The sequence below is a fragment of the Trichechus manatus genome, unplaced genomic scaffold (genome assembly GCF_000243295.1).
Source record: "Trichechus manatus latirostris isolate Lorelei unplaced genomic scaffold, TriManLat1.0 scaffold00006, whole genome shotgun sequence".
Lineage (NCBI taxonomy): Eukaryota > Metazoa > Chordata > Mammalia > Sirenia > Trichechidae > Trichechus > Trichechus manatus.
Window position 1 is genome coordinate 5,079,720 of NW_004443942.1, and position 14,194 is coordinate 5,093,913.

The 14,194-nt window shown below is 41.4% G+C and overlaps 1 protein-coding gene across 1 annotated transcript in view; it reads left to right on the top strand.

Moving 5' to 3' along the window:
- Window positions 1–14,194, top strand: part of TEAD1 (TEA domain transcription factor 1) — a 192,083-nt gene that overhangs the window by 172,507 nt on the left and 5,382 nt on the right. Inside the window, exon 11 of the mRNA XM_023736934.1 lies at window positions 12,473–12,613. Coding sequence (XP_023592702.1) covers window positions 12,473–12,613 — 141 coding nt within the window. The remainder of the gene's footprint in view (window positions 1–12,472; window positions 12,614–14,194) is intronic.

A 14,194-nucleotide genomic window follows, 5' to 3' on the forward strand; every position in this document is an offset into this window, starting at 1 on the left:
TATACATATGTCCCATGCAATATTTGGGACATACGTATACTAAAAAAATCACTGCTTTATCTGAAATTTAAATTGAACGAGGTGTCCTGTGTTTTATCTGGCAACCCTGCGTGTGTTAGATAACCGCATATGACCGATCGATTTTTTTTTTTTTTTTCTTGTTGTGTGTGAGATTTTTCATGCAGAAAAACCCTGAACCAGAAAAAGGTTCTGTTTCCAGGTTTGGTAAGGGTGGTCTCGGGGCTGGTGTGCATACACCTGATGAATGTGATGGTTAAGGACTGGTTCAGCTGGTCGCCCCATCCTCATTAACTGCCTTCATTGGGAAGAACTGGCCTGTGTGCCTGCTTTGTAGTTGGGGCTGAGACCCTGCCTCTTTCATCCCAGCCACAGTGTGAAATTGCCAGTGGCAGTTACCTGAAGTTGTGTGGGTGATATTAATTGAATTTTTTTTTTTTAATGAATGCTGGTATTTGTAGGAATTTGCAATGCAAACAACCCGCCTTTCAAGCAGTGCATAATTGTAATTAGAGCAAGTTTTTAAGATTCTTTGAAGCACTGAATGTTTATGAAATTCAAATAGGGGTCCCAATCTGCACAATAAAGGGGCCCTGGGTGGTTTTTTTAAAAATCTTCTATTTTGTAGATGTAAATATATGCCATAATTAGTGGGAAGTAACTTGAAGAGCCTGGCTGAGTTTATTCCTATTCTTATTTAAAACAGCTGTGGCAGGAGAAGTAAAGCTGCTGTCCTGTTGTGCTGGGCAGGAGCACAATGGCCAGAAGTGAACACGCTAAAAGACTCACTTTCCCTTAGGCAGTGCCTTTCACCCTCCACAAATGCAAGTTGCCTTGCTGGGGAGTTGTCCCATGGTCATCCCAGCTTGCCCCCACCCCAGGCCACCAGATGCCAGAGGGGGCTGGCTTCAGGGGTCTTGGCCAGGATGCGAATGTATGCAAATGAGTTTGGCAGGGTGGGTTTGGGAGCAGCCAGCTTCCTCCAGACCCCCTGCCCAGTGCTGCCTCTGGGGGCACTTCTGCCTGACAGCTCACGGCCCGCCCGGTGCAGAACAATTGTCCTTTGGCGCCTGTGGGAGCAGCTGCGAGGCCCGCGTGCCCTGCCTGGTCAAGCCTCACCATGTGGCAGGCCTGGACGGCTGCCCACAGCAGAGCCCAGCTCCCGGTGCTGCTGCCAAGGAGCCAGATGCTGCCTTTGGAAAAAATTGCTTCACAATTTGAAATCTTGGTCCTTTGATTATTGCTCAGAGAGGATGAAGAGGAGAGAGGTTCAAAGTGGTGGTTTGAAAACACTAGTGTCTTCTTGTATCCATCAGTGCCTGTTATATTGTCTCTTGTCAGGGACAAGCCTCTTGATGTTTTCATTTTTGGAACCAAGTAATTCCCACCCAGCCCTTCCAAGCCCTCCAGGGTGGAAGGGAAGGGTAGGTAGGTAGGGAGTGTCTGTTCCAGCTCCCGTCCTGACCCGGGTGCCCCTTTTCTTAGGGGTTATCTGCTTCCCTTTTGTGACAGAGTGGTTGTCATCAGCCAAATGCTGCTTCTGTGTGAGCTGCACACTCCCTTTCTTCAGCTGGCAACAGTAGCAGTAGTGTTCACTTCCTGCTCACTGCCTGGTCCTTCTGCTGCCATGAGCTGGATGTCCCACCCCTGAGCCTTTGCAGGGGCAGTCGCTATCTCCTGGCCCTGCCCTCGCCTCGGAGGAGTCTGAGTCTTGCTTAACTGGGCTGCTGTTGTTGTTGTTAGGAGCTGTCTGGTCAGTTTGTACTCATAGTGACCCCACATGTCAGAGTAAACAAGCGAGACCTCATTTTTCCTCACCCATGAAATGAGAAGGATCACTCTTTGAAGAATACTGAGTTTTTTTTTGGGATGGTGGGGTTTGGTGGTGGTGGTTGTGTATTTTCAATATTTTAAAAAAAAAAAAAATTGAGCAGCAGAATACATCCGTGAATAAGTGGACTTACTGAATGATGGGTTATAGAGGAGAAGCCAACCCAGAGTCTCACCTGGGGCCTTCAATATTTAAATTGCAGTAATGAGGGTAAGAGAAGGATGGTTTGGGGAAGAATTTGGGAAACTTTAACATTGCCTTTTTTGTTTCCTTTCTGATATCAGCGGCCTTTTCTACGTAGCATTGTGACCTGCTTCTGCTGTGCATTTATATTGTTTTCCAGGACTTGCCTGCAGCTAGACTTTGTTGTTGTTGTTAGGTGCTGTCAAGTCAGTTCTGACTCATAGTGACCCTGTGTACAACAGAACGGAACACTTTCTGGTCCTGCGCTACCCTCACAACCGTTGCTGTGTTTGAGCCAATTGTTGTACCCACTGTGCCAGTCTATCTTGTTGAGGGTCTTCCTCTTTTTCACTGACCCTCTCTCTACTTTATGAAACATGATGTCCTTCTCCAGAGAATGGTCCGTCCTGATAACGTGTCCAAAGTACGTGAGACGAAGTCTCGCCATCCTTGCTTCTAAGGAGCATTCTGGCTGTACTTCTTCTAAGGCCGATTAGTTCATTGTTTTGGCAGTCCGTGTGATATATTCAGTATTCTTCACCCAACACCATAATTCAAAGGCACTGGTTCTTCTTCAGTTTTCCTCATTCACTCTCCAGCTTTCGCATGCATATGAGGCGATTGAAAATACCATGGCTTGGGTCAGGTACACCTTAGTCCTCCAAGGGACATCTTTACTTTTTAAACTTCAAAGAAGTCTTTTGCAGCAGATTTGCCTAATGCAATATGTCATTTGATTTCTTGTCTGTTGCTTCCATGAGTATTGATCGTGGATCCAAGTAAAATGAAATCCTTGACAGAGTCTTTAATTCATTCAACAAACATTTGTTAATGATTGCCTTTTTTATTTCCAGAAATAATTCTGTGACACCTCTCTAATCATGCATTTGTGGAAAAGATGGTAATTTATACGTTTGAGAAGGTATACCCAAAATATAAGACTTGTCATAAACTCAAATCAAAAAAAGTCCTGATTTTTCTGTTCAGAAGAAGCCATTGTTAGCTTTGTGCCACACACCTGACAAATATGCATTGGGGCTTTGACGGACTCCGTGATGACCATCCTTTTTGTCTCTATTGATTATGAAGCACTGTCTACATTGAGGGAAAGTCTCTGAAGATATATGACTTGAAGCTCTGACTTAATCTCTGTCCTATTCAGTACTTTAAATCAACAAGTTAATAAGGAGTGATTATTGCAATTCTTAATGGCTGTCATATGTGTGGCCTCTTAGAATTTACAGACAACTTTCATATGCATTAACTCTTGGCATCATCACAATGTCTCTTGGAAGCGGGTCTTCTCTGTGTTAAAGATGAGGAAACTGAGACACAAACAAGTGGCTCCAAATCCCATGCTCCTGCTATTCAGTCTGTCAGATACGAGGGTAATGCATGTCTGGGATGACATAATGACAGGTGAAGAGTCAGGAGCCAAAAAGATCCTTATCCATAGATGGAATGGCGGTCTGAAACCAGGATGAAGTTTCATAAAACTAATGTTGAACCTGAATGCTGGGAAACAGGACCTGAAGAGCCTTGTGGTGGGTGAGAAGGGGGAGGGGAAAGGTGAGAGTAACGAGAACATGCAGAATTGTCATACAATCTTCTTAGATATGTGTGACCCCAGAGGTGGAAACTCTGTGTGGAAGTTACAGAGAAGCAGTTTGAACTTAACAGGTGTGTAGGCAGAATAATGGCTCCCCAGAGATGTCCATGTGTCTGAATATGTCACATAGCAAAGAGGAATTAAGGTTGCACGAGCAGATGGAGTCCCTGGGTGGCCCAGACAGGTAAGCTCTTAACTACTAGCCAAAAGGTTGGCGGTTCAAAACCACCCGGAGGTAGTTTGGAAGGGAGGCCTGGTGATCTGCTTCTGAAAGGTCACAGCCTTGAAAACCCTGTGGAGGAGTTCTACTCTGCATACATGGGGTAGCCATGAATCAGAATCAACTGGAAGGCAGCTAACAATAACAATAATGAGCAGATGGAGCCCCTGGGTGGTAAAAATGGTTAACACGCTCAGCTGTTAACCAAAAGGTTGGAGGTTTGAGTTCACCCAGAGGCACCTCAAAGAAAGACCTGGCAGTCTAATTCTGAAAAACCAGCCATTGAAAACCCTGTGGAGAACTGTTCTACTCTGACACACATGGAGTCACTATGAGTTAGAGAAAACTAGATGGCAGCTGGTTAATCAGCAGATAGGAGATTATCCTGGATTGTCTGGAGTGTCCAGTGTAATCACAACGGTTCTTGAAAGTGGAAGAGAAGCAGCTGAGAAGGACTCAGTCCAGTGGTTGGCTTTGATGATAGAGAAAGGAGGCCAGAAGACAAGGAATGTGGGCAGCCTCTAGAAGTCGGAAAAGGCAAGGAAATGGATTATCCCCTAGAGCCTCCAGAGAGGAATGCACTCCTGCTGATGCCTTGATCTAAACCTAGTGAGACACTTGTCAAATTTCTGACCTACAGAACTGTAAGGTAATAAATTTGTGCTGATTTAAGATGGTAAATTTGTTGACAGCAGCAACAGGAAGCTAATACTGCAGGAAAAAGAACCATCTTAACAATTAGGACTGTCCAGCAATGCAGTAAGTATTATATTAAGGTAATGATATTCCTGTGTTTGGAGATACTTAGCCAGAAGGCTGCTCAGGTTGGGATGCTGCAGAAAGGATTTTGGCATTCAGAGATTGAAGAGTTGACCCTGAGCCCAGTTCATACTTGGAGATCTCTGTTTCTAAGGCAAAATCGGCAAAGATTTCTCAGAAGGGCCTGTTTCCCTGGACTTGCCTCCCCAATTAAGTTTTAAAGTGTCAAACTTCAGAACGTGACCCATGACCAAGATTGTAAGCTGGCTTTTCCCCCGAGGATAGGATGTGGTTTGAATTTGAAATTTGTGTTGGGAAATTAGGTTTGTTAGTTTATGGCTGTTTCTTGCATTTTTGTATTTATTTGCTTTTTAAAAATAGCCTGTGGTCAAATAAAAGCTGATTAGGCAGAAATTGTTTCTCTCTCTGATACCAGCACTTTTTTTTTCCCCCTCATTTTCTTGCCTTCAGAACCACATGAAATAGGTTTGCTTCACACCCAGAGTTTTCAGTTATAGGGAAGATGAGTCATGAGGGTGAGTAGTGAATTCAGCTTGAATCCCAGACTCATTGCAGAGTTTGCCTCCTTCATTGTTGATTTAATGTAGTATTCTTTCTTTGATACTACCTTTGCTTTATGGGAGTTTAGTGACCACATTTCTTTCTGGGATAGCTGACAGATAATTATCTTTCACATCAATACCTCCTCCTAGAAAATTCCTGAAGAGCAGCTGTGACATGGTTGGATGGTTACATGATTATTTTCCATGTTCAAGGGTAATTGCAAAGCAGTTGTTATAGTGAATTGGTTATTTATAATTAGTTGGGAAGCCTTTTAAAATCTAACCTGTTAATTGTACACTAACAATTAAATGGAAACTTTTCTCAAACTTAAAAAAAAAAAATTCAAAAATCATCTGTGCCTCTTATCTGTAGGAAAGCTAAAATGCCCTACAACCCTGCAATTCCATTTCTAGAAACACCTAACAGAAATGCGGGCATGTGTTCATCAAAAAGCATATGTGAGAATGTTCACAGTAGCACTCTTCATAATAGGTCCAATTTGGAAACATCTCAAATGTCCATCAGAGGTAGAAAGGATAAATTGAGGTATTATCTATTCAATGGAATACTGTACAGTAATGAGAATGAATGAACTGCACACATCAACATTGATGAAGTTCAGAAATATAGTGTTGAATGAATGAAGCTAAACACAAAGGAGTAACAGTGTGATTCCATTTATTTAAATTTCAAAAAAACAGACAAAACTAATATATAATGCTAGAATTTAGGATGATGGTTTCCCTTGTGAGGTGTGGGGATGATTGTGATGGGAAGGGAGCGTGGTGGGGTCTCTTCTGTTTCTTCATCTGGGTGCCAGTTACATGGGCATATTCACTTTATGAAAATTGTTCGAGCTGTAAGCGTATGGTTTGTGCACTTTTATGAATCTTTGTCAAAAAAACTATATTAAAAAAAAAGTAAACCGTGACAACTTTAAACTCATGGGGATAGTTTCTAAAGGCAGGTTTTGATAATGTGTATTCTTAAATGATTTCATTTTTTTGATAATTCCTGTCATAACTGCAGGTCACCCATTCCAGTTATAACTAACTAAAATTATTTTGGGAATTCTAATGGATAGTGATAAACCACAGATGAGGTGGTAGGGATAATCTGCCGTAGGTGCTACGGTTCATTGTTTTTAGAAAATGTCTTTAGAAAAGGGGGTTCGTTGTCTTTAGAAAATTGAGAAGCAATGGCAAAACCATCTAAAAATCAGTTTCCTTTTTATTATTACAGTGCACCCACTGTTCTGCTCCTCTCTGAAAAAAACAATCCTTTGTTGGCCTAAATCCTAAATAATTGCTGCAATTAGTGTTGAGTTTTCATTTTATACTTACGTACAAACACATATGTATATGTGTGTATACATACGTATACATACGTATACATATATATATACACATGTATGCCTCAAGTCGTCGTTGTTGTTGTCAGTTGATGTTGAGTTGATTCCAATTCATGGTGACCCCATATGTATAGAGTACAACTGCTCCATAGGGTTTTCTTGGCTGTCTTAACAGGAGCAGCTCACCAGACCTTTTCTTCCTCGGTACTGCTAGACGGGTTTGAACTGCCAGCCTTTAGGTTAGCAGTCATGGGCAAATCGTTTGTGCCATCTACGGACCTTATATGCTTCAAATTAGCACACTTATATTACACCCGCTCCTCACTTATTGACATGGTTTGGTTCCAAAGACCAGGTCATTATGCAAAAATCGGCATTATGCAAAAATGGGGGGGTGATCACATCAGATCACAAAATGGAGGATGACTACATCATTATATAACTGCCAAATTACATCATTACATAACTGCCAAACCATAACCTTAACCATCACAGCCAGTGTTACTCTCATCTTGCACTTCAGCATTTGTTACTGCCAGACATACATCATTAATGTGCAAAATAGTTGGATAGTAGAGTTTTTACTGTTGTTGTAAATGCAAAATGTCAGATAATGAGATAGTCGATAAGTGATGAGTAGGTGTACTTAGTCATTATATTACCACTTTTTTTTTTTTAATAATGTATGTGGACTCATCCTCATATTCATTTCCAGAGGAAGTTCTTACCAGTTTGGAATCATTTGAGCTGTTTTGATTCTGCAGCCCTTATGATACTGCTTTTCCCATGGTTAAACAGTAGATTGGGAAATGAGCAATGATAGCACAGTGATTGTGAAGACCAAGTAAAAACTTGAGTTACTTTACTTCTGTCGTTCTCTGTGACTACTTGGAGTTTCTGTGTTTAAAATGTAAAATTATGAAACGGTGCTAATTATTAGTGAAAATGGTTTTGTCATAGAGAAAGGGGGGGGGGATCTTCAAAATGATCCACTCTACTGGTCAAATATGCCATGGGACAGCTACTTTGACTAGCATTACTCAAGTATGGAAATTCATACGTGTGGAAACATGAGAATTCTGAAAATTTTAAGTGATTTTGCTAACATCAAGTCATGGTAAGTACTATTCTAAATGTGGTTAACATTTTTAAGCTGTATATATTCACGGATTATTTTGTATATTTTATTTCTGTGTTTACTTTAGATTTTAAGTGTTCAAGTTTGTTGAGAGTTTAAATATTTCGCTTGTCAAAAATAATGTCATTTATATAAATAAATTTTTTAAATGGCTCATTAAAAATGAAAGAAAACACTATGCCTAGGGAATTGAGGTGTAACTCTTAAGAAATCTCTCTCCTGGTTAAATCACCTAAGTAGGTTTGAAAGTTTTTTAAAAAACAATTTCATTTGCTCTACCATTGACTCCCCACCCATTGCTAATCTCCCTCTGCTCCCTCCCACACCTCACCCTTACACCAGAAACAGCAAACTTGTTTATATCATAAATAACTAGCTTGTTTAAATTAAAACCAAGCCCGTTGCTTTCGAGTCTATTCCAACTCATAGTGACCCTACAGGACAGAGTAGAACTACCCCATAGGGTTTCCAAGGAGCGGTTGGTGGATTCGAACTGCCGACCTTTTGGTTAGCAGTCAAGCTCTTAAACACTGCGCCACGAGGGCTCCTTGTTTAAATTACATGATCAATATTAGCTAACATTTTATTCACAGTACATTTATACTCATTTTTCAAAGTTGAAAAAAATTATTTTTTCTTGTGATTGAGGTGAAAGTTTACAGAACAAATTAGTTTCTCAATAAACAGTTAATACACGAATTGTTTTGTGACATTGGTTGCTAACACTCTCCCCTTCTCCATTCCAGGTTCGCTGTTTCCATTCATCTAGTTTTCCTGTCCCTTCCTGCCTTCTCATCTTCGCTTTTGGGCTGGTGTACCCATTAGTCTCTTACACATGATTGAAATATGAAGCACATCCCTCACATGTGTTTTTCTTGGCCCTATAGACCTGTCTAACCTTTGGCTGAAGCATGAACCTTGGGAGTGACTTCAGTCCTGAGTTAAAAGAGTGTCCGGGGGCCGTACTATTGGGGTTTCTCTAGTCTCTGTTAGACCAGCGAGCCTGTGTGTGTGTGTGTGTGTGTGTGAATTTGAATTTTTTTTCTATATTTTTCTCCATCTCTGGCTGGGACCCTCTTTTGTGATCCTGCCAGAGCAGTCAGTGGTGGTAACCGAGCACCATCTAGTTCTGGGCTCAGTCTGGTGGAGGGTTGGTAGTTGTGGTCCATTAGTCCACAAAAAATAATCTCTAATGCACAGGAAAAGTCTCGTTCCACGTAAACTCATTATTGCAGCATTGTTAGAAATCATCCTAAATATTCATCAGTAGGGCACATATTAAATTATGGTGCATCTGAACTTAAAGATTAGATAGGAAACTTAGGTGGCAGTGAGTTCATGTTAATGGGAGAGAAACAATTCAGAAAAGGAGAGAGAGTGGTTGCACAAGTCTAAGAATGTAATCGATGTCACTGAATTGTACATGTAAAATTGTTGAATTGATGTATGTTCTGCGTATATTCTCAATGACAAAAAAAATTATCTTTTTAAATTATGGTGCATCTGAGCAATGGAATAGTATGCAACCACTAAAAAGAATGGCTTTTTTTTTTAATTCTTTCGAATACTGAAATCCCATAACAGTACTATATGATCTCTAAGGTATATACTTTTTTTTTAAAAAAAAAGAATGATTCAGAAAAAAATATAATATGTAATTGTTTGTGCAAAAAAGTATATATGTTTGAATATGCTGGAATATCACTAAAAGGACACTCATGAAGCAGGTAACACTGGTGACCTCTGGGCAGGTTGACTAGCTCATAGATAATAATAAAACTGTATACTCTTGTTACAGTTATTTTCCTTATAACCATATGCATGTTTTTGCTTTTGAAAAAGTGCTAAAAATTTTTGGCATGAGTTACTTTATAATAGCAAGAGCATAAATCCCACAGTTAAGAAGAATGTCACCAATAATCCATTACTGCAAAACACCTAAGACACGTTCCTGAGAGATGTTATTTCAAGATAGCAAAAAGGCAGTGGCAAATTCTTGAAGACCCGTTTCTAGTGCATGCCGTGAGAAACTCCATAACGACTGCTCTGTGGAACACTTGGTGATAATTCCAGTGTTCAGAGCACCTTGTGTGCCTAGGATGAATGGGCGGTACTTGCTAGCCTTTCTGCCCTGGAAGCTGAAGGAAGCTCCAGTAGACCCAGCCACTCTTGGCCTTGAGTAGCTTGGATGCAGATAGAGAGAAGACATGTATCCTTTACCACCTAGCTGCAATTTTATGGAGCCAACCATTAAACCTTTAAATCTGAGAAAAATGCACACCTGGGTATTTTTGTTTGTTCAGGATTTATGCCCCATATAATTCCAAAAAAGCAAAATATGAGGAATCTTACAAAATTTATAGACAAGTACAAGTAAAAGCAGATTGGAAACAAATAAAAGGAGCTGTACACTGGTTGTTAGCCGCTGTTAGAAACACCTGGAATAAGTTAATGACTTCAGTTGAGCACTAAATTTAACTTTGAATTTCTTGGCATGTTAGGTGAAAAGGGAAATATAGAGTAGAAGGTTCTCTTTATTTGAGTCCAGTTTTGCCTGAGGAGATGGATGTTTTCCTGATACTCAATTCAAAAAGGAAATTCAGGTACAGATCCTTATTAAAAATATGTATGTAGGATGACTCAGGTAATTTTCTTAAAATCTGTGCTGAATTCTCCTGGTGGTTAGTGCTCACCAATGTATTAAAATTAGCTAATCAGAATGTTTCAGACATCACAAAGTACAAAGTCGTTTGAGTATCAAATTTACCCACCTCTCTCAATAACCACCACAATAGTTCAAATATTATCATCTCTTATTTAAAAAAAAAAAAAATCAAACCCACTGCTGTCGAGTCGATTCCGACTCATAGCCAACCTACGGGACAGAGTAGAACTGCCCCATAGGGTTTCCAAGGAGCAGCTGGTGGATTTGAACTGCCGACCTTTTGATTTGCAGCTGAGCTCTTAACTACTATGCCACCAGGGCTCCATCATCTCTGATAGGACTGTTACAATGGCCTCCTGATGTCTCTCTCTACATTCATTCATGCTGTCTTCCAGAGTCCTCTCCGGGCTGTGGTCAGAGGTGATTTTGGGGGTGCAGATCTGATCGTACCCTCTCACTGCTCCCATCCCATTTCCTGCTCCCAATTCCTGTGTCCCATAAAAAACAAATCAGCTATTGCCATCGCGTCGATTCTGACTTGTCTGATAGCTGATATAAGACCAAAATCCTCCTACCCCTGAGCCATTTCTGCCACACTCTCCCTTGCTTTCTCTGTTCTGGCCTTTTTTTAGCCCTTTTTTCTGACATGTACCCTTTAAACCCTGTTCTTTGCTGGGGAATGCCCTGCCTGCCTGAAAAATCACCTTGCATTGTTAGAGGTCCTGGACCTGTGGGATCCCTCTCATCACTGCTGTTTGTGCTGGTATCTCCATCAGGAATGCATCTCTCTGTTGTAATGTCTTCCTTACTAGAGCATAAGCCCCATGAGAGCAGGGATTGGTTCAGCTTTTGCTCACTATTGTAGCCCCAGCTGCAGACACAGTGCCTGGGGTATAGTCGGGATCAGTAGGTATTTAAAAGAAGGGAGCTATCAGTCAGCAACCTAGACCTGCAGCAGCCTCTCAGCCTGCCTCACTAATGTCTGTTACACCATGCTGAGAGATTTCTCACTGAAGGACAACACTGATCACGTCACTTCCTTGCTCAAAACTTTCAAGAGGTCCCCATTTCCTACGGATACAGTCCACACCCCTTGTTTAGCACTCTTTGATCTGAACCCAAATTGTGTTTCTCCCAGTCTCCTTAGTCCTTAGAGTCCCTGGGTAGTACACATGGTTAAGGTTCTCTGCTACTAACCGAAAGGTTGCAAGTTCAAGTCCACCCAAAGGTGCCTCGGAAGAAAGTCCTGGCAGTCTGCTTTGAAAAATCAGCCATTGAGAACCCTGTGGAGCGCAGTTCTACTCTGACAAGCATGGGGTCACCATGAGTTGGAGTCTTCTTGATGGCAACTGGTTTTCTTTAGTCCTTACACAGTAGATGGAATGAAGCCCCTCAGGCTTCTGCCCACACTATCCCCTCAGCCCGTCTCTGCATGTCCAAGTCTTAACAGTTCCTGTGTAAATATCTCTTTCTCAACATCCTCTTAAATAATGCCTCTAGTTGTCTGAACTCTGAGTACTCTTGACATGTTTCTTATTTTCTGTCTGAATTATAGTTATTTTATTTACATATCTCACATATTCGGTTGCAGTTAAGTCTCATATAGTGCATAGCAGATACTCAATTTAAAAATGTGTTAAATGAGTGACAATTTGCATTAATTGTTGAGAATTTTGTAAGCCAGTTTTTAGTAGGAACCATTTCCACTCCAGATCCTGTAATTTTTACTATTCTGTTTTTATGCGTGTAACAAATCACTAGTTGCAGATTCTCCTGTTGTTTTAAAAATCTCTAGAGAGAAGTGAATATGAAACTGATTCATATACTGTTTTCTTTCAAAGATCTCATGGATCTTTTATTGCAAGGGTACAGCATTCTGATAGTAAATGCATGAAAGTAAAATGAAATAGATATATGTAACATGTCATCTCAAGGGAAGACTGCTCAAATTAGCACCCACTTCAAAATTTGACTGGTGAATGATTTTTTTCTAGATAAGCATCACCACCCCACCTCCCTGAGCCACTCCTGCTCTCTACTCAACTCCAAATGGAGGTCGTACCCTGACAGTTACTGCTTGTTGCGATGACTCCTGGGATGAGAATAATCCCCACCTCCATTTTCTTTCCAACAGGCGGATTTAAACTGCAATATTCAAGATGATGCTGGGGCTTTTTATGGTGTAACCAGTCAGTATGAGAGTTCTGAAAACATGACTGTCACCTGCTCCACCAAAGTTTGCTCCTTTGGGAAGCAAGTAGTAGAAAAAGTAGAGGTAAGTTGGCCTCTGAATACTGAAACCTTCATTCAGGGGCACACCATTGTCTTCTTTTAAACCTTCATTGGAACACCGAGAGTTTTACTTTTTTAATGTCTCCTCCTTCCCTCCCCTTTCTCCCATCTTTTCCCTGTTACTTCTAAAAAAGACAAAATGATTTGAGAGTACCTGATAGAAGGCAAGCAGGACGACGTTCTGTGCCAGCCCTCTCTGGCTCTGTCTGCAGTCTGCCCTGCTCAACCAGCAGTGCTCACCTCTGCATGAGGGAGGCCTTGTGGGTGCCCTGTTGTGGAAACCTGGGGGTTATAGATAGGACCTGCCACCTACCAGAAGCAGGAGGGTCCCAGTGATGCCCTTCCTACCCAATCCACAGGTCCAAGGGGACTCCCAGGCATTGCAGATAATGAGCAGAGTGCATTCACTCATTGACTGGCACCTGCCTTCTAAAACTCTGACACCTTAAGTTTGATAATGTTGCTTTTGCCATTTTGCTTTCCCCTTGTTTTAAATGTTTTAAGCATATTTCATTATATATTGGGATCAAATACCTGTTTATGGCTTTTATATTTTGTGCATCTTCCCTTTTAAAGATGTGTATTTTTTATCAGTGAGTTGCTCTGTGTGAATAATGTTTGCAGTTGGCAGTCCATTTAAAGCTGGATTATCCAGTGTCTTATCTATCACCTAGCTGATCCATGTTTAGTGAGCAGTTTTTGTTTGAAGGCATCCTGGGCCACTGAGGAGCCTGTGACAAGAACGTTGTGTGGAGGAGTGAGATAGAGTGCTTTGGAGGTGGGGGGAAGACATGTTTTTTTTTTTTTAAGATCTTGGGTTGTACAATTAGAATTTGGGATGCTGTAGGCCTTCATAGGTTCCTGAGCCCAGGAGGGGCTTCATGAGAATTGTGTTAAGGAGGATTATGCCAGCAGAAGAGAATATAGGTGAGTGGATTAGGTAGTCAGTTAAAGCTTTAGGTGACATGAGCTTTACTTAAGTGGTTTTGAATAGAACTTTGAAACTGATTGGATATTAAAGATAGAAGAGGAGGAAAAGTCAAAGATTGCACCCACATTCTGTGCTTGGAAGGACAATAGTGCCACCAGCAGAGATAAGGAAATAAGGGATCCAAGAGGAAATAGCCAGGGGATGATTATAGATCTAGGATTTGGGAGAGAGGTAAAGGCCGAATATCAATTAAGAATAATTAAAGCTGTAGGAGTGGAGAACTAGCTGCAGAAAGGGAACAACGAGTGCACAGGAATAAGGATTAATTCGGGGAACAGCAGCCAGCCCTGGGGTGAGTAGAAGGAAATACAGACACAGAAGCAGAGGGCCAAAGTGGAGGAGGAGAACCAGCTCAATGCAATGTCCAGGAAGCCCAAGGAGAGGGTAGGTGAGAAGGTGTATAATGACACGGGTGGGAGACGTGGAACCAGGTGCCTTCCATCTCTTCTGGGAAGGAGGAAGCAAAGTTCGTTGTCAGTGGTTGGAAGCATGGAGAGTGATGGTTAAGCAATGCTGCTGTGTAACTGAGTCATGAGGGATGGATGCTTCTCTGTACATGGACTTTCCCCCTGG